This window comes from Penicillium odoratum (assembly GCF_028828045.1).
Source record: "Penicillium odoratum strain IBT 22623 chromosome Unknown utg000004l_segment0_segment0, whole genome shotgun sequence".
Lineage (NCBI taxonomy): Eukaryota > Fungi > Ascomycota > Eurotiomycetes > Eurotiales > Aspergillaceae > Penicillium > Penicillium odoratum.
This window is the reverse complement of record NW_026643146.1, coordinates 3,067,929-3,094,094: the sequence shown is the minus strand read 5'-3', so window position 1 is coordinate 3,094,094 and position 26,166 is coordinate 3,067,929. Positions and strand designations below refer to the sequence as shown.

Genomic DNA, 26,166 nt, shown 5'->3' with positions numbered 1-26,166 from the left:
GTTTGGGCCAAATAAGATAATTACTAATCATTGACTAATCTATACATATAAATAGGCTAAGACTAATTGGTCAAGGGTAAAAAGTCCACTTTCCCCCCGGAAATCGGAAATCCCCGCGTCAACAAGTCCGGGGTTAGACTAAATAATTTCCCAAATGTCCTTGTTTGATGTCCCAACTCCATAATCGCTGGTTTGAAAGGATAACCTCATTACTTGCTCGTACAGTATTGAGTCAAGCCTTGAAAGATTAAACTCTAACGCCATCGGCGAACTTCCTACCAGTTAACGCTGAGCCCACGCCCTTCCCACACTTGCCACAACGACCTCTCACCCAATCAAAGCCTCTCGGAGTCGCACATCGGCAGTTAGATCAAACGAAGCGAGGCATTTCGGTCTGATGTTGATCTCGGCCTGGCATGTGTCCGTTGATTGGCTCCCTTTGATCCAGAATTTCCCGAGTCTGGCGGTCCGATCCACATGTCGGCCATGTCAAACTCAACAAATCAACAACTTATCGGCAATGGTACATTATATATCTACCGCAATTCCTCCACAAAATGTTCAAACCGGGGGATTTCCATCAAATAATGACTCCACTGGGACTCCATTTGCCCCAGATTCACCCCAGTCGTTACTCCGCGTTCTGTGATGACCAAATGACCCCGGAGTGGAAATGACCGGCGGGATTCTAGATGCGCGGGGTTTTAAATCCCCCTTTATGTACTTAGATCTGACCCTGTCCCACTTTCCCATTTTCCTTTCCTCAATATATTCAATATGGCGACTCCAGGTGGAATCCCGGATGAAACCCCCAGCAAGATAAGTTCTTATGTGGATGAAAAAGCTGAGGCGCACAATGAGCCCTCAAGCGTCTTATCGGAATCCCACAAAACCTACTTGGTTGAGCGTCATGGCAGACTCGACCTTGATCCAATTCCCAGTATGGATCCAGCTGATCCATACAACTGGCCCTCGTGGAAGGTAAATCAAATGCCACGGAAAATATGAGCAGCAAAATTAATCCGCTAGTAGAAAGTAACCAATCTGTGCCTCGTCGCCTTTCATGCTTGCATGGGCACATTCACCGCCGCAGCCATTATTTGTGCCTACGAAAATATCGCTCTAGATTTGGGCGTTTCCATCCAGCGAGTCAGCTACCTCACCTCGTTGCAGATTGCTGTTCTTGGTGGTGCTCCGTTGTTCTGGAAGCCGCTCTCTAGCCGATATGGTCGACGCCCCGTATTCCTCTTGTCGTTGATGTTGAGCTGCGTATGCAACATAGGCTGTGCCAAGAGCCCAGACTATGCCTCCATGGCAGCCTGCCGTGCCTTGGTAGCCTTTTTCATTTCTCCTGCCATGGCTATCGGTAGCGGTGTTGTCACGGAGACATTCTTCCGCCATGAAAGAGCGCGGTACATGGGAATTTGGACAGTGATGGTGACGTTGGGAGTTCCAATTGGACCCTTTATATTTGGATTTGTTACCCAACGGGTTGGATACCGTTGGATCTACTGGATTCTGGCTATCGTAAGTCATTTGGTATCTCCTATTGAGAGACATGCTAACGGACCAGACCAATGGTGTCCAATTCATCCTATACCTCTTCTTCGGGCCCGAAACCCGCTACATTGGCGACGACGTCCAGAGTAAAGCTTCTGCGTTCAAGCGCGAGTACACATCCCTCCGCCGAATCGATCCCACCCCTTTCAAGTTTTCCGAATTCTTCCACCCCCTCACCCTATTCACCAATATTCCTGTTCTCCTTGCTGCGATCGCATACTCCATGGTCTTCCTATTTGCCTCGGTGATGGGCTCCGTCGAAGTCCCCCAACTCTTGCAATCCAAGTTCGACCTAGATGCCCAACAACTTGGTCTCCAGTTCCTGGGCCTGATCATCGGCTCTTTGCTGGGTGAACAACTGGGTGGCTTCATGTCCGATATGTGGATGAATGCTCGCGCCAAACGCATTGGCCGGAAGCCTGACCCAGAATACCGATTATGGCTGAGCTATATCGGGTTTTTGGTGACCATTGCTGGGATGGTTGTCTTCTTGGTATGCACCGAACAGGCGAAACAAGGCCAGTGGACGGTCACACCGGTTGTTGGTACGGGTATCGCAGCGTTCGGAAATCAGGTCGTTACTACTGTTATGACTACTTATGCTGTCGATACCTATCCCCAAGATGCTGGCAGCGTTGGTGTATTCATTAACTTTGTTCGCTCGACATGGGGATTTATCGGTCCTTTCTGGTATGTTTCTTCCTTTTAAAGTGTATTGAATTTCAGCTAACTTGATATCAGGTTCACCGATTTGTTCGACAGCGTTGGCATCGCGAAGAGTTCTGGTGTGGCTGCGGCATTGATCATGGGCGCCAGCTTCATCCCTACTGCGCTTCTACATTGGAAGGGAGAGGAATGGTACAGCCATTAATTCAGGATATGGAATGACTGTGGTTGTGACGGATTTTTTCCATAGTACAGTAGTAGTGTACAATTATACTTATACGATGCTATACGGAGTACATATGATCGCTCTGAAAACCTAGTTATCTCCAAATTCCTGGGTAATCTGGTCCAACCCCTGATCCAACCCAGCTTTCGAATTAAATATTGAAGAAATACTTGACTGGGGAGTTGATGCCATAAACAGAATATTATTTCGCCAAGTCACCAGTCTTGGCCGTGTGACATCAATCCCGCCGGAGCTGTCATCTCCAACTCCCCAATTCAACTCCCCGCATCAACATGGTGTACGCCTTCAGCCTTCCAACCACCTCTCCTCTCTCGTTTCAAACATTCATATCATCATCAACACATCCCTCTCTTCCACAATCCGCATCTACTTCCCGTCATGCTCTTCGCCTCGCCTTAAAGGCCCACAAGCGCCTACCCCGCGGCGCCCGACAAGATGCCCACCTTCCAACCGTCCTCTCCGCACTACAAGACTATCTCCCCTATCTCTCTGCAATCTCGCACGGTCTACGTGGTCAATCTATCAAAACAAATTCTCTCCCCGGCAGCCACTATGCAAGCTATAATACCTCCGAGAACCAACCACGCGCCAGCGAAGAGATCGAGATAACACTACGCGCCGAGATCGAATCTGCCTGGAAACCCACACTGTCAACCGGCAACACATTAAACCTGAACTCTTCAGCGGGTATCAAATCCAACGGAAAAGGGGTCCGAGCCCGCGGAGGCCGTACCTCAGGCAAAGGCATCAACTTCGAAATCGCATTCACGCTCACAACACTCGGCTACGTGCTGAGCCGACTTGCACGAGCGAGCGTCGTTCAATCAGTATATGCACCTGTGACTCAAACCCCCGAGCAACGCACTGCGGCAGTGCAGACCGCCACACGGCACTTACTACAAGCTAGCTCGGTACACGGGCTTCTGGCCTCTTCGCCTTCTTTTTCCGTCGCGAATTCCGGATCTACATCTGTGTCGGATATAGAGACAACGACCCAATCCGCGCTGGCTTCACTTGCGCTCGCAGAGGCTACACTCCTCGCTGTGCTTAAAGATGATGCATACGTCGCGGCGTGTATCCAGGCGCGCAATCCTAATGATCGGGAATGGATGGTGAAAGCGCCTGATATCCCAAAGGTGCGTGCTTTACTGTTTGCGCGCTTATGCGTGCGCGCTGCCGAGTACGCGGAGCAGGCTGCTGCGGGACTTGGAAGTGTTGGCTCGGACAAAGGTAGTCGTCTCGATGATGAGATTACGCGGTATGCAGGTGTTCTGGGCCGTGTTGCTCGTGCACGAGCTTGTCGGTTCTTTGGAATCGATGCTGAGCTTGCAGGGAAATGCGGTGAGGGTATTGCATGGCTGCGAGCTGCCCGCACACAGCTTGGGTTGCGCGGCACGGGTTCGGCTGGATCTGATGATCCCAGTGGAGCACCGGCCACGTCCAAGAGTGGATTTTCCCGTTTGAAGCGGGAGTGGACCGAGCGTCGAGAGGAGAAGAAGATTGGCAAAGATGCTGGGGGTGGGCGTAGTGAGAAGGGTCTTCTGGAACCGGGAGATGATGCAGGGCGCGATGAAGAGGGTCGGGTGATTACCATGTTGGAGACGAAGTGGGTGCGCATGAATGATACTGTGAGTGAACATCAAGTCTTCAAGTAGTTGACATATCGGAACATCCGAGTTCTACTGATGTACTGACGCCATTCAGATTAATACTCAAGCCATTCCACCATCCGCACCGTTGTTGTCTAATCTACCATCCGGTCGAGATATACACACCCCGCCAGCAGCATATAACCTTCCTTCAATGGATGCAGACCAGCTGATTCTCATGCGGGCTCCACCGAACGAGGACGAGAATATCTCCTTCGCGGATGACCCTGATGATAGCGACGAGGATTTTTCCCCCGAGACTCGAGGGACACCAGGAGGATTCCCAGATCGCAGTGACACAGCTTCGACTGCGTATTATTGATAATACCCAGCTCTTGCTTCATGTAATTATGATTTAAACAAAAATAAATTGACCAGACAACCTTGGAATGATATTGTATATGTACAGTACAAGAGAGAGCATCACTCCCTCAGAAATCTCCAGCCATTCCCAAGCAGTGGAATGGCAGAACTCTCAAACCAACCCATCAGACTTGATTCAAATAAGATCAAGCATCTGCACCCACGGCACAAATCGAGTCGCAGTTCACGGTGCATTCCACAGACCCCATCGTCATAACAGCATACGCGACCAATAGAGTAAATGGTCATTTACGCCTTCTCGCCAAGAGCGTTCTTCTCCTGGAAGAGGTAACCCTTAATCTTGCGCTCTCCGAGGAGCTCAAAGTACTTCTCTGTTCGCAATTAGTAATAATTCTGCCAAAGAATCTCTCACATCCTTCAATTGAATATTGATCCAATCGACCGATCAACCAATTCCACGGAGATCCTTCCATCGGGACAAGAAAGTAAGGAAAGATCTTACCTCTCAAGACACCACACTTCTCCAAATGATTCACACCCTCACGCGCATAGCACTTGCCCAACTCCTCACCGACAAGTCGCGACATCATAGAACGAACCCACTGCTCACGGATAATAGCATCACGAGCATTGTGCAGAGCGACATTGTCCTCAAAATCGACACCCTCGTAGGTCGGGGGAACGGTGGGCTTTTTCGCGAGGAAAGCGGCGGACTCGGGGGTAGGCATTGTGGGCGGATTAGGTGGTATTTGGGTATTAAGAGGAGGGAATGGTGGAGGGATCCCTGAGGCTTGAGGAAGGATGGAGGGCGAGGGCTGGTGTGGGGATTTTGGAGGGTGCGCGAGGTTGATGCCGTCGAATCCGATGTCTCTGGAGGTTGGATTAGGGGGAAGATGATTGGGTGGGTTGAAAGGCGGTGTGAGTATTGGATGATGAAGGGACCAGAAGTGCAGTTTGTTTCTAAACCACGTGACTTTATAGTTGGGATGCTTTAGGCTTCTAAGCTAGGAGTTTCTGTATATGATTCAAGAAACTAGGTGTAGGTTGGTGTAATTCAATGGTTATATTGAAGGTAGAAAAATAAAAAAATCATATCTTCGTGCACTGGACTCCAAACGTCCTGCACCAGTGCTAGACAATAATACAGATCAAACTCCGGCATCAAGCAATCTTTGAATTCGTATCATACAATGCTCAGATTTTGAATCGGAGATTTGTAGAGAGCGTGGGTACATAAGACCTAGGAGATGGGTGACTGTGAGGTTATTCCTCGGATTCTTCATCCTCCGACTCCTGGTCGTCTGCCCCACCGAGGGCATCTTTCCAAGCTTCCCACAGGCTCTTATTGAGCCGATCGCTGAGATCTCGATAGTTGACCATTTCGGCCCAGCAGTTCCGACCAAACATGCAGCCAGCCATGTTGACGACGAAGTCGCGGTCTTCCTCCTGGTAGTGGATGGCAGGATTGTTTTCGTCACCGCAGGCCCCCAGAGGGAAGGCATTGATGGTGCGCTGTGGTAAGAATCCGACATTGCTGCGAATCCATGGCTGACTTTGGTAAATGTACTCCAAAGCATTCTGCTCTTTGTGTTCCCACTGCATGTGCATCTGCTGATACATGACAGGATCCCACCATGCATCCAAGAGTCGGTCCGTCCAGATAGACCGTCGGATCAAGAAAGAACCCAGGTTGAACCCGCCGCAGTCTTGAGTAAGGAGCAAGTTGAGAGAGCGAGAATCTCCATCACCCTCCCGAGAACGACTTAGATCATCCAAATAGAACTCCGGAAGCGGATGTGTCATGTTGAGAGGGTTGTATTCGTTGATATCTCGATAGACCTTCGATTCCAGGTCATTGAAAATGTGGCTCTGCAAGGAGGTCCCATACTCCATAATCCAGGTGTTGATATCAAGCCACCAGAACCATTCCGCCTCGGGATATTTGCGCATAGCTTCACGGATCACGTCACTCTTCTCCCAGCTCTCGCGCCACTCATGCGAGTACCGCTTCTTAGCCAGCATGTTGGCCACCTCCAATTCGTATCCCCACTGCTGTGCATAGCGTTCCTTATTCCAGACGCTGTTGCGCTCGACAGCCCACTCACGCGCTCCCTTGATCGCCATAACACCGCCCTCGATATTCGACCCGAGAATGATTACCACCTTGCGGCCTCCTCCCAGCGATGAACGACGGTACCATTGAACCAGCGCTACACAAGCGATTAGCTATGCGCCCATTCACAAACGAAGACGATCACTTACTCGACCAAAGAAACAGGTACCCAATAAGAAGCAGTAAAACTCCCGCAAGGAAACGGGCCCGTCCACGTCGCATCAACATTCCCAGCGTAGCCAACGGCCCATGCCCGCCAGAGCGCCACTCTGCGCGTCCATACGCATCCTTATCCACATACCCACCAGCACCAGACCGTCCCCGAAAGCTGGGCAACCTCGCCGAGATCTTATGTTTCTGCCTCGAGAAGAACCCACTATTGCGCGTCGAGAAGGATGGGTATCCGCGCACCTCGTCGCTTTTCGCTTTCGCCGCGGCCCAGGAAATTCCGGGTGATTTGGAGGGCGAGTACCCGCGCGGAGTTGTGGTTCCGCTGCCCGGTGCTAAGCCCGGGCTGGACCACCCTCCGCCCGGGTGGGGAGAGGGTGATCGCGATAGTGACATGGGATGCGATCGGTGGTCGAGAGGAAAGGCCGAGGGCAGAAAATGGCAGCGTGGAGATTGCGCGTTTGGGATATTGGTAACTGCTTAGGTGTGTGTGGCAGAATGAGGTCAAGATGACCGAAGCCCGGGAGGAGGGGAATACATATAAATTATGTCGTATTGTAGTCGTTGTAGTCAAAAGAAATTAAATGACGGATTAAGATTAAGATTGAAGGTGCTTTAGGGTCCATAGTAACAGCACAGACCAAGTCTCCACTGTAGCACTGTAACAATCAAATTGACTGTAAAGCCGCAACCAGTCATTTGAGTACTACCTAAGTTGGTATTATTCAACTTCATATTCCTTTTTTTATTTGAAGTTATTATCCCTATGTCTAGAAGATTGGGAGTAATCCAAGTTGGTTCTATCGTTTCAAATATATTAAATGCTCATTTGAGCTTAAATGAGCCTGGAAATGCCGCGGATCGGAATCTTATGCATGGAACAACACAATCTTGGACTTGATTTCCGAATCAAGAAATCTCCGCATGCATACAATCTAATTGTCTCCACATGGCATGTAATGACATGTAACTATCAATCTATTACGCGGATTTCTTTTGCGTTCGAAGCGGCTGTCGATTAGCCGCAGCATCAGGCTTATTGGCCAAGGCTTTTCGTACGACGAACCCGGCTTCGTGAGCGGGTCGTGGCTGAGCACTCTCACCATGGTAGAACTCACACCGAAGATCCAGGTACTGGCCGTTGTGTCGGTAGACTGTGATGATATCGCCTGAGTAAATCTCGCCAAAGTGTAAACCCTCTGATCCCCCTTCTGTCGAAGTCCCTCGTCGAAGTTCCGTTCCATTCACCCATATACATTTGCGTGTTTTAGTAGAGAGAAGCGCCCTGACCCCAGGAACTTGCTGCCAGTCTTTCCCTTCCGCGATTTTGACCTCAATTCCGGGCGCCCAAAAAGTAATCTCCAAGGCATAGGCCGAGATTCGAGTATCCATTCGATCCTCGTGACGGATGGTCGCGGCTGGTCCTCGACCCCACGAGGTCATTCGGTTTTCCAAGCGTAGGTTCAAATCAAAGATAGAGCCTGGTGTACTCTTCAGGCGACCAAGAATCTTCGGGGGCTTGGTAAATTCGGTGTTGGCCCTGGTGGGCATGCTTGGTGGAATGGACGGTGGGTCAGGCCAGTGCACGATAGGCTCAGACGCTTCGATCTCAGACTTGAGTTGCTGGTCCAGAATAGCCTGACCAGTCTGAGCATCAAGCGTAGTCATAAGCTCAATATCAATAGTTCCCTGAGAGCTTCGTTCAAGAGGCTGTGCAGATCCTCGACGGCTTTGTTGTGCACTTGCGTCACTCGATTCCTCACTGGCTGTCTCGGGGAGGTCGAATTCGAGACGACGAGCAACGTTCAGCTTGGGTGCCTTGGGCGTCGTATCAACACTCGGGTGGGGTGAGTTGGCCACTTCAGGGGGGCTACCTACACTCGCCAGATCCTTGGGCTGTCCGGGGTTGATCTGTGGCGTCGATGTCTCGTTAACGGGGGTGGTTTGGGAATGGAGGATAGGATGCGAGGAGTTCATGTTCAGTCGTCCGACGAGGTTTTCCGCTCCCATCAAACTGGGTGCAGTGCCGCCAAATGGATGTGCCGGGAGGGAGACGACCGAAGAGACGCTGCATTCATCGCTCACCGACTCACCGGAAGACAAAAAGTTGTCGGCGTCAGGTTCGTCTTCCCACGCGCCTGTGTGGCCAAGTGCATGTGAGCTGCGCAGAGCTGACGAGGTGACCTCGCCAAATAATCGTCTTGCCTGGTGCTCGGCAATCACCTGACTGTCTTGGAAGCTTTCAATTTGAGGGAGGGCAGGATATCGAATATCTGCAGGGATCTCTTCAATCCTTGGCCTCTTAGCCAGTGCTTCACTGCTGCTTGCTTCCTCATCTCCACCCTCGTGCGTGTACATTCCGTCATGAATAGACAACTGAGACGCGTCAAGTTCTTCCTCCGCCTCACCGATGACTGAAAGACCGTCGTGTGGGTCGGGCAAAATGTCATCATCTTCGTACTCGTCAACATCAGGCACATCCACAATCCACGGATGCTTGAAACATTCTCTTTCTGTAGGGCGAGAAAACGGGTCTCGATTCAACAATTTGGCAACAAAATCAACACCATCTTCAGAGACCCCCGCCTGCCGCAAAATATTGAAATCGCATTCTGTTGTCATAATACTGCGCAGCATGGCAATCCCCCGATCTTCAGCGCGGCCCGAATATGGCGGGACACCGGACAAAACATGGTAAAGAACTGCACCCAGGGACCACATATCCACAGCCTGGCTATACGGAGAGGTTTTTGCCGGTCTAACGATTAGCATTTGCTCTGTCGGAATTGGTCAGAAATAACTCACGGGTCTCCCACTCGGCGGCGTTTCCGGGCTTCACCACGTCCGTACGTATCATAGTCCGGGTACACCTCAGGGGCACAGTATAGCAGTGTTCCACAAAATGTTTTGAGAAACGTTTCCTCTTGTGTCACCTTCGACAGTCCAAAGTCGGATAGCTTGACCCGAATCGGATCCAGAGATGCAATCAAGATGTTGTCTGGCTTGATATCGCGATGGGTAATACGACGTTTGTGGAGGTAATGCAGGGCCCGCAAAAGCTGACGAGTGATAGTTCGAACCATGTCCTCTGGAATCTTGCCAGGGCTGTGCAAATATGTGGACAGCTCACCACCGGGCACATACTCCATGACGATGTAGATCCACCGGTCATACTCATGATGCTCGATGTATTGGACAATGTTTGGCTAAATCGAACCACATCAGTATTGTCATTCCATGAGGGAAATAGGCCAACTCACATGTTTCAGGTCTCTCATTATCTTCATCTCATTATCGACCTTTTGATCCAGAATCCCATTCTTCATGAACCGGCGTTTATCCAACTCTTTGGCAGCGTATATCGCACCGTGCTGCTTCGTGGCCAGTTTATACACTGTGGCAAAGGCACCCTTACCGATCTGCCCGGTCACATTGTACATCGGGCCGCCCGACCAATGCATGCCATAAGCATTGGCAACTGACCACGGCAGAACCGGTTGAGATGGCGCCTGCCGGGCTTTGTGTTGCCCTGCTACAACCTGCTGGACTCGCTCAAAGTACCGAACAATATTCTGCGTGTACTTCACAGCAAAATTCTCACGTGAAGGAATCCGCACGACGAAACGAACCTCATCTGTTCCCTGATTCCCAGCCACCACCTGGATGACTGAACCATTAACAAGCATGCGACTGTGGTCTTTGGAGTTTTTTCGCAACCGGCAATTGTCTACAATAGTGCCGTTGGTCGACGTATCTTGCAGCATGATTATGCCGTCGCCAGTTAGATGAATGCGGAAATGTGAGTTGGATATCCTCTTAACATTATCGTTGGGTGTCAAAAGAATATCACAAATGGCTTGATTGCGACCAAAACAAAACCCAACCCCGGGGTTGTGGACATCGGAAGACAATCGTAGTGCGAGGTCCAATGCTGCAGTCTCCGAGGTTTCGAAGTCCAAGGCTGCCTGTTGCAGGATATGCTGGGTACCTCGTGCAGCCGTAGCAGCCACGGCGTCATGAGCGGCATGGGAGTTAGGATGAAGGATACAAACAATGTCGGCAAGATCCTGGTCCTGCAACCCCGAATTATTCAGGCCCATGCGGCGCGGGTCGGCACATGGCTGGGTGGATTCTTGTGTTGCTTCCATGGTGAAGAAATCAAAGCAAGAAATTGCAAGCGCTAAGGATAAATAGCAAAACGACTACTAAAGACTGGTTTTGTGTGGGTATAAGTGCTGATTGAACAAGAAACTTTTCCATAACAGGGGAGATACACGTGACGGCCTAAGTGCTTGGCCTGTAAGTTTGAGAAAGAAGAAAAAGTCGACAGTCCGGGAACAAGGGTATATATACCTTGAGAAAGGCGCGAGAAAGGGCGGAAGGTCACCGGGGCAATTTACCCGGGCGAAACACCTCAACACTCAACAAAAGAATAAGGGCAGAGAAAGGACGAGAAAGGGGATCCGGTGCATACAATTTGCCGTTTCATTCGGGTACAGAGATAAGAGGTCGGGGAACAAGATCGAAGCAGAGTGAAATGCCGTGGAATGGCGGGGCCTGTGTTGACCTGTGACAACTGGCTTGGTGGGCACACCAATGATTTGGCCTCAGGTCGCGTAACTGCCAGGTGATCCAAATACCACCTTTCAGATGAACGCAGTGTGTTAAATTTGATGCGTCGTCTCGAAGATCTTGGCTTTTGCGAAGGGAGAGCTGTCAAGTTGCGGCGATGGACAAATCCGATGGCTTGTAACGATGGAATTTCGAGACTCTTGGACGGATCGATGCTTCTCATAAGTCTGAATGGAATGAAGGAGTATCTCTGTAGAAATCAAACATGATCGTCAGCTTCCCTTCATTGAGATCGCGGTCCAAGGTCGTTTGTTGACGTCGACACAACTCGAGGTTGCACTTACACAGATTGACAGGCACCCTTTTTATCCATTCACAAACGATTGAAGAGTTGTGAACAGATCGGAAAGGGGGAAACCGGGACGGCTGTAGTCCTGGTAAAGGGTTCGTCGTCCGAGAAACAAGAATCAAGAACCAGCTGGAGCCGCAGTTGATCTCGTTCTGGCCTCAGGCAACCGTTCCTGGCTGACTGATCTGCTTAGGTGATCGTGATTGGTCGATTTCACTTCCTCCCAATCTAAACCATGGATGCGATCGTAATCAGATCTATGACTTCCTTAGGCTCATTTGGTGCCAAGTGTGTATAACGGGAGAAATCACATTTACAGAATTTTTAGCTGACTGTAGCCTGCTCTAATCACTGCGGTGATAGTTTCGATTTGCCACCTGAATGCCCCACTTACCGTGGATGCACTAGGCAGCTTTCCGCTACTTATGGAAGAGTTGCATTACAGTGTGGTCAGAAAACATGAAAATTAGAGCGTGGATTTTAAGCATAATGTATACTGAAAGCTAAACTAGTGCCTATCATACTATCTCACATTGATATTAGTCTTTTTAGTCTACAAATAACAGAAACCATGCTGATCTTAAGTCTGAGCCCCACTATCCAGGGACAGTCCCGTAGATATACAAAGTAAACGTACGGAGGCTTTTTGTGAATAATCAATCCCGGTGAACATTTTGTAGATAAATCATCTGAGTATAGGAGTTTATCAAGGAAAATTGTCCATTATCAGGATAGTTTCATATACAGTCTTAGAAAAGCTTACAGTTGCATCGCCATCACATAACCTTATCGTTGATCACATCCGAGGTCACGTGTGTAGTATATAAATGCTATCATGTACGAAAACAGTACTTAGTGGCCTAAGATGCTCAGTGCCCGATTCCTGTGGAAATTCATTTCATTTCTTCAATAACTCACACTTGTCAATCATTGTCTCTCCAGGGCCATACTTGCATGGGATTTCACGAGATCGACTCCATCCAAATCGGGTAATCCTCCGCCTTATCTCCCGTGCAACTGCACGCACCTTGATACGGGACTGGCAAGACAGTCGGTATCGTTGGTTTGGTGGGCTCCCGGCCACTTCGCCATCTCTTGCAAGTACGATAATAATTTGTTATTTACATTGAGTATGCCCTGATCGGACATTTTGCGATCGAGAGAGGTCATTTTTAAGGAAATGAAATTATAAGATGATGAAATGTGGATCTCTGTGTACATTATTTGCGGGCGATGGGCATTCTTATAGGAAGAAGAGATGAAAAACAAAGATCATCTCGGTTACCAGAGATTGCGTAGTCCGCGTAGGCGAGGGCATCTAGAGTCAATGCCAATGTGTGGTGTTCTGTCCCCACGATGGCGAGGCATGGCGCAATCACTATAAAACGCTCCTAATCATTTTGCCAATTGAAATTTTCTTTTTCTTTTTCCTTTTGTGTTATTTTTATGCTCCAGACCCATATCTAATCAGGTGTACTGTAATTTTACCGGGGTACCCTATTTAGCCTAGTAAATTTACCTAGATATAAACAAGTGCCCCAGACTCCATATCTTCCACGGCTTTCTTCATCATCTCCTTCATCACATTTTAACCTTTGCCTTAAACCATGCTCTTCAAATTTCTTACACGGTACCTAGAGAGTAGTAAGTAACAAACACTGTGCAAATTACCAAAAAATCAACCACTCACTAAATACAAAATCAGGAGAGGAAAAGCTCAAATCACAAAAACACCCGGCATCCAATGTCCAGCAGAAGGAGCTCTAACCCTCTCGATCTTTCATCAACCCCCAGTTCCAAAGCTCATTCTTCACCCTCCTTCCCCCAGAAATCAGAATCATCATCTATGAGCTCCTATTCGGAAACCGTGCCCTGCACTACCAGTGTAGCTGGGTGAAAGAAAAGAGGAAATGGGTTGTTAATTCGTATGTTTGCTTTTCGCCATGCGAAAGAGTAGACTGGGACCGTTGTACAGCAATGGGGGACACGCGTCTTCTGCTGCAGAGTTTTGGGCGATGTGGATTGATGTTGGGCTTTCTTTTCGTGTTGGAAGGGGTGAGTTACATTTCATATTGTCACTATGTGCGACCGCGCACACATTTATCCTACATGCTTTGCCCTGTTCTGTTCTGCCGCGGTATATATGTGAGCGCAGTGTAAAGCCGAAAGGCTTTACATCTTAGTCTCTGCCAGTAGCGCAGCGGTCAAGCTTCTGAATGCTCCCAGAGGTCGCTCCGTGATACCTATCTTTGATTCTACATATGTGATTAGAGTGCCCCCAATACATGAATCATGGACTTTTCAGAAATGATAATACTGATGATAAAAACAGATACACTGAAAGCCTACCAATTCTCTACGCCACCAACGAATTCCGCTTTCAATACCAGAAAGATATATGCACTACTTTCCCAGCCCAGATTCCCTCTCTGGGTCTTCCCGCCATCCGCCGTCTGACCTTCTGGTGGAGCTTGGGAACAAACATCCAACCACACATGTCAAAGCAGAACAAAGCAAAATATGACTGCCTATGGAACGTGTCGGTGTCCCTGGGTCATATCATGTGACCTGAGCAGCGCTGGCATCCCGTTTAGGACTAGCTTAGTTTTGGGTCTGGGGGCATATCCTCTAGATCTTCTGCTCCTTCTCTCTTTTCTCCCCCCATACCCAATATCACATACGTTTTGTGTGAAGCTGTCAGCCTACATATTGTAGTCATCTTCCATCTTCCCCGCTTGGGGCCTATTGGCGCCAAGAGAACGCTCTAGGAATGACATTTACCTCACTGACTCATATCCGGATTTTCATTGATTGCCAAGTCTGGAGAAAATGCCACAAGGAGTCCCTAGGGATTCAGGGAACGATAAGAATTACATCCAACATGCGTGGCTAGATAGGATTGAAGCCATGGTTGAGGCGAATGAGTATCTAGAGGTGTTTGAAGTCCATCTTTACACCGTATCGGATTTTGAAGGAGAAGGTGAAACCGTGGTTAGGGGAGATGGAAAAGAAAAGAAGGGTGAAAAATAGCGCTGTCAGATACAAAGCTTACAAGTGCCACAGTACGACTATCAAGTGGCAGACTTGTTTTGGTACGGGGGAACGTGATGGATATGGGACTGATATTTCGGAGGGGAGCTCGCATTTAGATATTCAAAATCCGATGTCTATACTTGACAGCTTCTGGGCGAGGAAGAATAAGGAATTGAGACCCCGGAATTAATGCTGTACATGTGGCTGGCTACTTAGGTATTTCTGATATATGGAAGACAATACATGGATTCTTCAACTTTCGTCTTGTTCCCACAATCTATCCTATACAAATAGTATATTATGATGAAGTAGCCGTTGTTGTTCCAGTTGCTGCTACAGGCGTCCCACTGGTGATGGTTGTCGCCTGGCCAGAAATGCCAATGCAGACAAATATACTGACTTCGAGATCTGCACAGTCCGAGACCGCTGGATTCCAGGAGTAGAAATCACTTAAAAATATTGATTAGTCGATGAAAAAATACGATTTGATAAGAAGGGGAAGTTGGTGCTACACTTACTCAAGCGATATTCCTGCATCAAGAGCAATATCATAGCAATCATCTCCGCTTTCCACACAGTAGAACCGAAGACACCCGCTCACCATACCGGTCTAGAAAATCCATTAGAAATCCAAGGATTATCACTATCAATTAAATTTCAAAGCTTACCTGTGTTGGACTAGGAGTAGTAGGCATAGGAGGGTTGGACGTCATTGTCGTTAGTGGTCCAGTATTTCCCAAACAGACATATTCCCCAGATTCAAGGTCCGAGCAGTCTCTTCCGACAGCTGGTTTCTAGGTGTAGAGGTCTGTGAGGGCGATGTTGGCTTCGAGAGCAATGTCTTAGCAGTGGTCGTTGCTTTCGACGAGGTAGAAGCCTTCGCAGCTGGAGACCATGTCGGACTGTTTTGAATTAGTCCACACTTCTGTAATAGCGGAGAGGCAATTGGAAACAGTTAGATGCTTACCTGGTAAGATGTAGGAATTGAGAGAGAAACACCTGTCGTTACCGTGATAGTACAAGACGCTGTAAGGGAAGCAGAGGTTGTAGAGTTATCAGCGGAAAGCGCAAGGTTTCCACCGGTGGTGGTAGCATTCGGCATCAAAACGCAGACATAGTAATCTTCCAATAGATTAAAGCAATCTAATCCAAGAGCAGGATTCCAATCCAGGAATTGATCTTCTGTGATGCTGTTTTCTTCTTCAATGATTGCGCACGTATCAGCTCTGGAGATGGAATTAGTCAAAACTAACGATCAACAATAAATGAGAAGAAGGTAGAAGTGTGAACTTACACTCCAACAAGCCATTAAGATACACATTCATCGGAAATACCAGTCTGCTCGGGCTGTAGCCCCACTCCATTTGTAGAATACGTCGCCGTAATTGCCGTGGTAGTAGCTGTGGTCGGGGTGCCTGGAGTAGCGATACAGTAATAATCGCCCGCGGTGATACCGGAACAGTTAGATCCCACGGCGGGATTCCATCAGAGGAAGTTATCTTCGCTGAATGTACCGAATATTTCTGCGATCTCCTCGCAAGTATCGTCATCATCCGCAAGGTACCATCCCGTGTAGAGACTATACCGGTTTGCAAAGGGCTGGGGAGAACGGAGACTGTAGATGGCAGAGTGTTGCTGGTGTAGCTTGCGACGCAATAGTATGTACCGTCGGTGAGAGAGGCGGAGCAAGTAAATATCGGCGGAAGGTCCGATTTCAGTCCGGAGCTCTTGGCAAAGCGAAACGGCATTAACAACAGTATTACCAGACACCTTTCCCCATAGAGGATCGCGCTTTCTCTGTCTCCATCCTCAAGCCTCAAGTCCACCAGCCTGGTGAGCCTCATGATGACCCTGCCTAAAATGGACAATCCTGGGATTGGCCAGCTACAGGTCCCAGCATTCGGGGATATATCCCTTGATTATGAAATGGAAACCAGTCAAAGGTTTGCTCATGGTGCCCTGCCGAACCACCCACACAGGCGGGGTCGAGCTACCCGTTTGACTATTACCGAACTGTTCATCCTTCGTATGATTGAAAGAGTGTCGGAGATACCAAGCTGGGAACATGATGTGTTCGACGACAAAGCGTTGGCTCAGTGGTATGCAGATGCGATATCTGAGTCGAGATCAACAGAGCAATTGAACCCAGAAGCTGACGCTGATATGGATGTCGACATTAATTATTTGTCACAGACGACATGGGACTGGTGCATTGCAGAGCTGCAGGACAAGGCAAAAGATATTCGAAAACAGAAGTTTGTCCTTACTCTAAATGCCGATTCGGGTGTCTGCAAATCAGATGAACTGGCTGGAGAACCACTGAAAATTGAACTGAAAAAGGCGCTGGAAAAACAACTTCCCTGCAACCAACGAGGGGAATTCCCAGAGGAAGATTCGAGTCCGATGCATGATCTGGTTGATCCCTCATTGTTCATGCTGGTCGATGGCTGGACTGCCGTGCTCAGTCAAGGAGGTCTTGTACCCATGGCTGATAGTGGTCTAGCATATCCGACTATTGCATCAAAGGCCATTGTTGCACCAATCTTAGAGCACCCACTCGATATATTCACAGCGAAGTCATCGAGCTACAGGAGAGCTTCTCGGCCATATGATCACGAAACCCACCCTTTCTACCGTTGGTTCAACCGGTTTCAGTGGCTTCCAAGTGAAGTAGTATTTACCAGCCAAGAAGCTTCCAGCACAGAAGTTCGCATACCATCATACATCAACAACCTTCACCCCCAAAACAAGCGAGCTTATATGGCAATTGAAATACTGATTTCCTTGAGCTTGGACCCTTGAAACAAAATTCTGATCAAAGGAGCAACCAGTCGTTATCCACTGCGCATCAAAATTCATGGGTTCGACAAGAGTGATACCAACTCTCAATTTAAACCCGAGAAACCCAGTACTGTCGGCATTGGCGTGCCTGGTTGCGTCTGGAAATAGAGACATGGGGCTCTTTTATTACGAAGGTAGAAAAGTATCTCGCTTTGCCGGAACCTGGTTCAAAGTATGAAATCAATGATGATGATCTGGAAGATTCAAGAGGGCCTGATGATCTCCCTGCTGCAATGACTCCAGACATATTGACGGGCTCGGCAGTGAATGAGCTGGATGAACTGATGGAGTTGAAGTGTAAAAGGCTCAATACTTTCAATTACCCACAAGCCGGAATCTCCTATTCTTACGAAGAATGGAAAATTTGCAAAACGTGGAAGCCGATCATTGAAAAGAAGAGAAGTCGCCGCGAGGTCCCTGTTCCTGATGCCAGTTTGTCGGGTGACCACCCATACCAGAATACTTGCCTGCAAGATGAGTTTCGGTCGGAAGGGCTGCAAGTTATCATTCGCGTGTCCAACATCGAACTTACCCCAGAAAGCCCATTCTACCCCGGTGACAGCGACTTCCAGCGACTTCCACGTCGATGGTCTCCTCAATGAGCATATTGTGGTCGCATCGCGATACTACTACGGTGTTCAGAATGTCGAGTCGCGGATATCCTTTCAACAAGAGAGTGACCTGAATGAATAGGACTATGCACCTGAGCCTGATGTAATGCACAAAATCTTCGGCATTCCACATACTCTTGGTTACTATGATTTCCACCATCTCCCATTTCCCCCGGAGGTTCAAAACCTAGGCTCTTTGGGAGTAAAGCAGGGTCGATCTTTGGCTTGGCCGAACACTTCACGGTACAAAATGCAGCCATTCTCCTTGAAAGACAAATCTTGTTCAGGCCACCAACGCTGTGTTATCATCTACTTGGTTGATCCTCACTACCGCATCTACTCAACGCAGAACGTACCCGCACAGCGCCATGACTGGTGGCACGAGGCTGCTTTAATCACCGAGACCACATTGCAAATAAATTACACCAGGGACTTATTGATCTTATCATGAGCGAAACAGTTGACTAGCCCATGGGTATCTCTGAGGCAACGAAGTACAAGCAGAAATCCGAAAAGGAACGTAGTCTTGCCATGAAAGTTCAGACTGAAGGGATTGACCGGCAAAAGTTCGAAGGCCCGCTCATCCCTGGGACTAGAGCCTGTTTGGTTTCGGTTGATACTATGTCCTGTGTATTTGAGAAGAATGTTCGGGTCACCGTAGTAAATTAGAACATGCATTTTGATTCTCCATACAGTGTTTGGCCACCTCGCATCTACTTCCAATTAAGGCTAAGCCGATGCAAATATTGACCGCATGCACTGGAAGCCGTAGTTGAACACTCCTTATAACTAGATGTTCGGGTGAGATACAAAGTGGAGTCGGTTTTGTCGCCAGGACCTAGCTTCTGGTCGCTCATTTCAGGAATCTATCGGACCTACACTAGACCCTGATTGCAACTGCTCGCCAAGCCAAATACTCAGTCGGATCTACCCTAGTATCATATTTTGATACTTATTCAAGCTAGAGTCAATAACTACTTATTGAATTTGTATGTATGAAATATCACGTGACCGATCTCATCCAAATTGGGATCTCGCCGCCTTATCTCCCCATGCAACTGCAAGCACCTTAATCCGGTACTAGGGAGGGCACGGTATTGTGTCCCTATGGTCTAATGACTGATCTGCAGTCCAAGGCCGCTGCATTTGCTTGTAAACAATGTCGGTCTTCAAAGCGTCGAGTAGGTGCATCGATCCCCACTTGAAGGGTTGCAGCTTATCATCCAGTAGTGCGATGGGGCGAAACCCGAATGTTCAACCTGTAAGAAAGGGAACAAGAGTTGTGTTTACCAGAATGAACCAAAGACACGAAAGTTGGTCTGCACATGTCTGCTAGTTCACCCTTTGCCCACGATTGCTAATAATGGCCAGGCGAAAATACTGGGACGAGGAGTATGTCAAGTCTCTTGAAAACCAAGTGCAGGCCCTTTTAGCGTTACAGAGTGCAGAAAATACCAAGAATAAGGGCGTATCCGACATATCAGGTTTGGGACTTGATGATCTTTCACTCCAGAAAAGCTCTGGTCAAGATCACGAGTGCAGAGAGATCCAACAAGATGACTCCGAATCCACCCAATCTCGCAAAGCGATGGAGGAGCTAAGTGTGATGATGTGGAGAACCAACCTTGCAGATGGAGTGACGATTGTCCCTGAGCCTGGTAACAACCAATCAGAAACTACAAGCCTGCCAAAGTCCTGTTATGCCATTCCAAATCACATTTTGGACTATGCCAAAGATCGAAATCGCATACGCAGACTTGCAACTCTGTTCTTGGAAAATATCAACCGAGAGCATCAATTCACTGAATACGAAACCACTATAGCGTTCTCAATTTCCCCTGACCATCCACTCGATGTCCTTTTCCTCCACGGGGCCGTATTAGCCGCCGGTGCTACATTTGAAAACCAGTCAGACTCCTTGAAGGTTAGCGATGATTTTGCGGAACTGAGCGAGAGTCTGGTTTTCACGTGTTTTCGAAATGCACCAACAATCAAAATCATCCAAGGACTCTGTATTCTATCCTGGCGATCTTTGGCCTTGGGTCATGATCATCTCGGGTGGACGTTTCTGTCGATGGCTGCTGGAATGGCAGTTCATCTGCGTCTTCATGTCTTGGCACTTGATGAGATTGCAACAAACTCCATTAAGCCGCCACTGGAAACAGTTCAGACGTTTTGGTCGTTTTATATGACCGACCGAACATCTGTCTCGATCCTTGGACGGAATTGTATACTGCCATGGAGGCGTGTCAATGTACCAGCTATTGAATCCTTCTTCAGAGGCGAAAAAGATCTGGCTAAGGTCTCATTTGCTTGGCAATGCAAACTTTGGTATATGCATGACCAGAATATGGATCGAATGTTTGTTTCCGTCATGAAATAGTAAGTCATTGGCTAATTATTGACAACAGATTTTCCTCTTCCTTCGAGCAACTCGACTTTGCGGAACAAATCCATCTTCTCATTTTAACGCACAAAGACCTGAGCAAATTCTTCAAGTCGCTTGATCAAGCATTGGAAATTACCCGCAAAGTTCCTCCAAAACCTGTTCTGCTCTTCCACATGTCATACCAAATGGCTATTCTGGTCACCATGCCTCCATTTCTCCGAGTTTTTGCCACAGTCAAAGCCGCGCAACCAAACACTTCAAAGGCAACGCCACTGGTATTGCGGTCAATTACCTCTGCCGCAGCATCAATGGTCCGTCTCGTGCAAACCTATACTAAGAATTATGGATTTGAGCACGCTAATCCATTGCTGATCCATCATATTCTCAGCGCATCGATTGTGCATCTAATGAATACCACAACCACATCACATACCTTCAGAAGATACAATACCCGGTCAGTGCGAACTTGCCTCAATCTCCTTAGGGAGCTTGGCCGTTACTGGAAGCTACGTTCGAAAAAAAGTCTTGACGTTATCGAGGCTTTAGCACGAAGGTGGAACGTCGAGTTTGTGCTTTGTGATAATGATTTGAAAGACGACAATACGAATATAAATCTGGGCGCGAGCCCAGAAAAGGCTGATCCTTTTGCTCCAATCTCTCATCTCATGCCAGATTCAGAGATCAACACAGAGGACGCAGCATTTAACGTGCGAAACGGGCTTTTCGACGAACCTCCCGATCTACATATTGGCATGGCAGACGATTGGCAACGGTTTGAGTGGAGCACAGAGCCGCAACTTGATTTTTTATCGATTTCCTTTCCTGAAGGCGAGAATGAAGCTTTGGGCCTGTCTCAGATATTCCGATTTGGGAGTAGTGATGATCTGTCCTTGGGATTTACAAGGTAACAATTATGTAATTTGAAAGCAAAGTATTGCAAATTGAAGTGCGTACAACATTTGAGAATTGAAAGTTATATAGTTGAAATGAAATAAGGAAATAGTATTGACGATTATTGCTCATCCTCAACAGGTTGTTTGGTACTCCCCTTAACATCCACTGCCTCTTCATCGTGAACCATTTTCTTGACTCGCTTACACACATGAAGCGACATCAAGTCTGGACGACTATAATGCCCAGTGGCATCTGCGAACATTTTCGTCGCCACAATTTGATCCATATCCAAATCAGCATAGATGATTTTCTCAGTTGTACTATCCACTGACTCTGTCAACCTTCTACCATCTGGTCCAAAGACCGCCGAGCTACCCCCACCAGGCGAGGACATCATTGCTCCCCCAGAAGTGTTCATTCTGTCAATACCATTTTGCGTAATGAGAGCCGTGCAATGGAGCACAAAACTTTGAGACTCGATCGCGTAAGTTTGAGAAAGACTCGAACAACCTATAAGTGCGTTAGCCATGTTCCAATCCAGACTGACATGGACGCACCTTCTGCTGACATAGACCACAAATCCGAGCCGCCACTATGAGGCGTGAGACTTGGCCATGCGGCGACATGGATATCCTCCTGCTGAGATAAGGTGTGGTATTTCAACAGAGGCTGAATATGCTCCCAGCAAGATAAGGCACCGACTCGTGCAAATGGAAGCTGCACAACACTTGCAAAGCACTCTCCTGAAGCATCACCGAAGATGGTACGTTCCATGTGCGTGGGCTTCATCTTACGGCGATGGGCCTTGACCTCCCCATCAGGCCCGATCATCACTTGAGCGATATATATAGAGTCATTGGAGTTTTCCGAGAAACCTAAAGATACTGCAATCGCGTTGGTATCTGCGCAAAGCTGAATCTGCTTCATCTCAGGAGAATCAAGGCGGATCGAGTTCTTGATATAAGCCACATTGAGCTCAACATCGAGGAGCCGGGTCCTAGAAAGTGTTAATACTGATTTGTCCTGGACATCATCTCAATCTTACCAGATCCAGCATGGATACCCGGGTATCCAGCACTCGGGAAAGGCGATCAACTTAGCGCCGTTCTTTGCGGCCTCCGTGATTAATTCACACGTTTTTGCCACCCCAGCTGCGAGATCTAGCCACGCTGGCTCGGCCTGGGTAACTGCAACACGGACGGTCTGGGTCGACATGAGGTGTGATCTGGTATAGGTACCACTGTGGAAAGGTAAGACTACGAGAATGAGAAAACGGCGGTAAAATGTCACTTATATATGCAGTGTCTGGATCAAGTGCGGAATCAAGACTTCCGCATTAGCTGAGCTTTTGTTTATCTCAACTCAAATCTTGGGTGTTATCTATCTTATCAAAGATGTTGATAAATGGAATTGTCCAAAGATTGGGTAGATATGAGCATCTGCGGAGGTTACCACCTCCGCAATGCGGGGTCCACGGCAATCACCAATCATTTGAGGGCTTTCATAACTGTAAAGTAGAAGAAATGCACCGCCGAGGCGATTTTTTATCTTTGACCATAAGTCTCCAATAGTTGTTTTGCAAATTTGCGGAATGATAAGTTCCGCAAGTGTCACACTCGTCATGACTGAAGACATCAGGCTCTTCAAGTCGCGAGAATTTGTATTATTTTTGCGTAAATTGTTCGATTAACCCCATATGTTCACGTACATATACCTTTAAATACCCTGATAGGTCTTGTCCCGCTTCTCAGCTTACTTCTTTTCTCACCTTTCTGCGTCCTGGTCCTTACTGTTCCTTCAGACCAATATATATAACCTTTTCATTTAAATCGGCACCACAATAGGCCCATTCAAGTTATGTGGGGAGTCAAGTTATCATCGGACGAACCCTTCGTGTACTCCATATTTGGACTACAATACCGCGACGGAGAATCAACAACTGAGAAAGAAACTCTCAGAGCCAACTTCGACTCTCTTATCACCGACAAAGCCACTCACGTCGACCGCGTGATTCAAGAAGATTCCGTCACAATGAGCCATGGCAAGACCTTCGTCTGGCTGGGGTATTGGAGATCCCGAACAGAGTACCTCGACTGGTGGACGAGTCCCCAAGTCTCTGCTTTCTGGTCATCCCTTCCTCCAGACGCTGGAATGTGGCGAGAAGTGATGATGCCAGATGCATCCCGGACACAATACGGCACGAACAAGCCAGATGATATAGGGCTTGGTACGCTTGGATCTCGAGTGTCTATTGCCGACAGAGCAGGCTATTGGGGCTGTTATCGGCATCGAATGGATGCATCGTCTGGTGACAAATTCACCACGCCACTTGAGAAGGATTTAGACTCTTATCCTGCCATAAGCTCCACAGGCCAAGCGTCCATCCGCTTCGAACGTGTCCTTATGAATCAATTCCCTGATAACCTTTGCTTCGTCATCGAAGGCCAAGACCACTCGGAAATCTCACCAGAGGAGAAGAAATACTGGTTCGAAAACTTCCAGCAATCTGTCGAAAACTGGATCAAAGATCTTATGTCTGCGGAGTCACAATCTGGAATCTTAGATGGCCGTCTATGCTTTGACGCAGAAAGTGATATCTTTGGAAACTCTCAGACTAGGGCACTGAAGTATAACAAAAAAATTCAGCTGTTCTATTTCAAAGATCTACGCCACATGGAGCGTATTGGGCGCAGTAACAAAGGGCATGTGCAGCTTCGGGACCGCTTCATGGCTGCATATGGACCAGACGGGGAAATGAGTGCCGGGAAGGTTGGATTATGGGTCGAGACCACGGTGCTCAAAGCAGGGGAGATGCAATGTGAATATGTGGGATGTTTGGAAGGTACAGGATGGATGGCTTGGAGGGGTCATCCTCAATTCGCGGCATAGCCTGCCCAGGCGACCTTCAACCTCGAAATAATTGTTCAAGTTTTGTGTCTAGTTATATCCTTCATGATTTCTACCTCGGGATATCTATCAAAGCTCTATTACGCCATATTTTGTATGAATTAGGAATAAGAAATGGCGAATTCTTCGATTCTCATGCTGTTAAAGGTAAAGATTGACATGCCTTTAATCAAGAAGCTAAATATCATGAAACATCCTAGTAATCCAAGATATCACCAACCAAAACAAAGTCCTTGGGGGCCTTGAGACCGATCTCCTCATTGAAATCGACAACGCGTGCATCAGGCGTAAGAAGATTAGTGGTGCGCAGGAATCCCAGGCCCATAGTCCCGATTTTGACATTTGGCGCCTGAGTCCAGATGCCCCTCATGCCTTTTTGCCAAGCTTCGAATTCAATTGCATTTTCCTCATTCTGATCCATTCGGAAGTTCTGAGTGTTGACCTGCAAGTCCATGCCAAAAGCTTCATCATCTAGTGTAATCGTGCAGTCCATCTTACGAGGTTGATCATAGTGATCGGGATCACAAAGTCTGAAAATCGCATGGATGTGGCCGTCGGAGTTTGCCAGTATGGGACGGCGTGCTTCCCAAGAGATATCCTTCTCGATTTGCCAGTGTGCGGTCACCTCAGGGCTACCAGCGGGATCTTTCTGAGTTATCGTCATTTTCAGGGGGAAATCATGTAAATTGATTTGAGGCCCGTCAACATGAAACACTCCAGCAGAATAATCAATGTCCTGGACTGGAAGTTTCCAGACCGCGTGGTTTCGTGCGCTCACTCTGTTACAAAAGTCGGTCGGTTCGGTCGCATTCGTCGCATCCCAATTGGATTTCTGGAATCCTGGCTGAAGAAGCACGCGATGAATCATCTCGGATGAAAGGATGAGACTGGCAGTGAAGTGCTCAGGAATTGGCTGAGTGTTGCTCCGCAGCCACTGCGCTTGCCACAGCGATTGAAGCCCTTCGGTCGTACCAGCGTTAAAGCCTCCTTTGACCTGAATAAAAATAGAGACGATGCCCAAATCACCTTTCGCAAATGTTGCAAATTGAAACTTCACCGGTTTGAGATCTTCGTGACCTGGTGCTGAGGCACTGTTGACACTTGCAATCGAATAGCTCAAAGCGGTCTTCCCGTTGTTGCCAGTGAAGAAGTCGAGGAAACCCTCTTGGAACGAGGTCTTCATAAACCCAAGAGCCTTGTTCTTCAGGTCCAATTCGTCAGGAGAAATAGCGAGAACTTTCAGATTGTCCTTGTCCAAGTGAAAGCCAAGCACAACATGGCTATGCTCCTCGTTAGCGTCTCCGAAGTGAATTGGCGTATCACCCGGGACGATGTTCTCAACGCCGCCTTCAATCTCTCCTTCATCGGAGATTTTACCACGAGCAGTGGCGAGCGGAATGCCGTTTAGCTGAAGTTTCCAACCGGTCGGGATAGGCTTTGGGGCTCCGGTAACTTGCTTGGTGCCGGAGATAATATCCATTTGAATCGAGCACATTGGCTGACTACTGGCATGCGCATCGAATTGAAGCATTGGTGGACCGAAGTTCAGGTTCCAGGTAGTGGTGTAAGGCTCGTCCGTTGCAGGGTTGTAGTCCTCAGTTGTGAGTACCAGATTCCTGAGCATACCGGCCTTCTTCGTTCCGTGCCGAACACTGAGCAGCTTGTTGATTTGCTTTTCAGAGTATGAGGCAACAACATCCCAACCGAGCGTGAAAGAGTTGCCAGTGGGAGCGTTGGTAGGTTTCATCATCCTCTCAACCATAGTAGCCACAGCATCCTTCTGCTGCTGGCTTGCGTTGGTGTAAGGCATAATGTAAAGAGATAGATAGCCGTCGGGAAGTAT

The 26,166-nt window shown here is 48.1% G+C and overlaps 13 protein-coding genes across 13 annotated transcripts; 6 read left to right on the top strand and 7 right to left on the bottom strand.

Moving 5' to 3' along the window:
* Positions 1-777: 777 nt before the first annotated feature.
* Positions 778-2,431, top strand: N7520_005431 (uncharacterized protein; the record flags this gene model as incomplete). The annotated part of the gene is made up of 4 exons (XM_057139365.1): positions 778-981; positions 1,033-1,527; positions 1,574-2,250; positions 2,302-2,431. The coding sequence occupies 4 exons, from the start codon at positions 778-780 to the stop codon at positions 2,429-2,431; spliced, it is 1,506 nt and encodes a 501-aa protein (XP_056997572.1).
* A 314-nt stretch (positions 2,432-2,745) lies between these two features.
* N7520_005430 (pH-signaling protein PalC) lies at positions 2,746-4,444 on the top strand (the record flags this gene model as incomplete). Its single annotated transcript, XM_057139364.1, has 2 exons — positions 2,746-4,101; positions 4,178-4,444. The coding sequence occupies 2 exons, from the start codon at positions 2,746-2,748 to the stop codon at positions 4,442-4,444; spliced, it is 1,623 nt and encodes a 540-aa protein (XP_056997571.1).
* A 290-nt stretch (positions 4,445-4,734) lies between these two features.
* N7520_005429 (putative NADH-ubiquinone oxidoreductase 12 kda subunit) lies at positions 4,735-5,174 on the bottom strand (the record flags this gene model as incomplete). Its single annotated transcript, XM_057139363.1, has 2 exons — positions 4,735-4,817; positions 4,949-5,174. 2 exons carry the CDS (start codon positions 5,172-5,174, stop codon positions 4,735-4,737), a joined length of 309 nt encoding a protein of 102 aa, XP_056997570.1.
* Positions 5,175-5,709: 535 nt separating this feature from the next.
* N7520_005428 (putative alpha-1,6-mannosyltransferase subunit) lies at positions 5,710-7,123 on the bottom strand (the record flags this gene model as incomplete). Its single annotated transcript, XM_057139362.1, has 2 exons — positions 5,710-6,656; positions 6,709-7,123. 2 exons carry the CDS (start codon positions 7,121-7,123, stop codon positions 5,710-5,712), a joined length of 1,362 nt encoding a protein of 453 aa, XP_056997569.1.
* A 585-nt stretch (positions 7,124-7,708) lies between these two features.
* Positions 7,709-10,875, bottom strand: N7520_005427 (serine/threonine-protein kinase; the record flags this gene model as incomplete). The annotated part of the gene is made up of 3 exons (XM_057139361.1): positions 7,709-9,485; positions 9,533-9,933; positions 9,988-10,875. 3 exons carry the CDS (start codon positions 10,873-10,875, stop codon positions 7,709-7,711), a joined length of 3,066 nt encoding a protein of 1,021 aa, XP_056997568.1.
* A 4,104-nt stretch (positions 10,876-14,979) lies between these two features.
* On the bottom strand, positions 14,980-15,394 carry N7520_005426 (LysM peptidoglycan-binding domain-containing protein; the record flags this gene model as incomplete). Its single annotated transcript, XM_057139360.1, has 3 exons — positions 14,980-15,130; positions 15,200-15,291; positions 15,350-15,394. 3 exons carry the CDS (start codon positions 15,392-15,394, stop codon positions 14,980-14,982), a joined length of 288 nt encoding a protein of 95 aa, XP_056997567.1.
* A 5-nt stretch (positions 15,395-15,399) lies between these two features.
* Positions 15,400-16,045, bottom strand: N7520_005425 (uncharacterized protein; the record flags this gene model as incomplete). The annotated part of the gene is made up of 3 exons (XM_057139359.1): positions 15,400-15,606; positions 15,649-15,803; positions 15,976-16,045. The coding sequence occupies 3 exons, from the start codon at positions 16,043-16,045 to the stop codon at positions 15,400-15,402; spliced, it is 432 nt and encodes a 143-aa protein (XP_056997566.1).
* A 481-nt stretch (positions 16,046-16,526) lies between these two features.
* Positions 16,527-17,483, top strand: N7520_005424 (uncharacterized protein; the record flags this gene model as incomplete). The annotated part of the gene is made up of 1 exon (XM_057139358.1): positions 16,527-17,483. The coding sequence occupies one exon, from the start codon at positions 16,527-16,529 to the stop codon at positions 17,481-17,483; it is 957 nt and encodes a 318-aa protein (XP_056997565.1).
* Positions 17,484-17,755: 272 nt separating this feature from the next.
* Positions 17,756-18,124, top strand: N7520_005423 (uncharacterized protein; the record flags this gene model as incomplete). Its single annotated transcript, XM_057139357.1, has 1 exon — positions 17,756-18,124. One exon carries the CDS (start codon positions 17,756-17,758, stop codon positions 18,122-18,124), a length of 369 nt encoding a protein of 122 aa, XP_056997564.1.
* A 1,372-nt stretch (positions 18,125-19,496) lies between these two features.
* Positions 19,497-21,430, top strand: N7520_005422 (fungal specific transcription factor domain-containing protein; the record flags this gene model as incomplete). Its single annotated transcript, XM_057139356.1, has 2 exons — positions 19,497-20,494; positions 20,545-21,430. The coding sequence occupies 2 exons, from the start codon at positions 19,497-19,499 to the stop codon at positions 21,428-21,430; spliced, it is 1,884 nt and encodes a 627-aa protein (XP_056997563.1).
* Positions 21,431-21,534: 104 nt separating this feature from the next.
* Positions 21,535-22,631, bottom strand: N7520_005421 (carbon-nitrogen hydrolase family protein; the record flags this gene model as incomplete). The annotated part of the gene is made up of 3 exons (XM_057139355.1): positions 21,535-21,926; positions 21,974-22,413; positions 22,462-22,631. 3 exons carry the CDS (start codon positions 22,629-22,631, stop codon positions 21,535-21,537), a joined length of 1,002 nt encoding a protein of 333 aa, XP_056997562.1.
* A 642-nt stretch (positions 22,632-23,273) lies between these two features.
* N7520_005420 (phenylacetaldoxime dehydratase family protein) lies at positions 23,274-24,305 on the top strand (the record flags this gene model as incomplete). The annotated part of the gene is made up of 1 exon (XM_057139354.1): positions 23,274-24,305. One exon carries the CDS (start codon positions 23,274-23,276, stop codon positions 24,303-24,305), a length of 1,032 nt encoding a protein of 343 aa, XP_056997561.1.
* A 214-nt stretch (positions 24,306-24,519) lies between these two features.
* On the bottom strand, positions 24,520-26,133 carry N7520_005419 (uncharacterized protein; the record flags this gene model as incomplete). Its single annotated transcript, XM_057139353.1, has 1 exon — positions 24,520-26,133. One exon carries the CDS (start codon positions 26,131-26,133, stop codon positions 24,520-24,522), a length of 1,614 nt encoding a protein of 537 aa, XP_056997560.1.
* Positions 26,134-26,166: the final 33 nt, after the last annotated feature.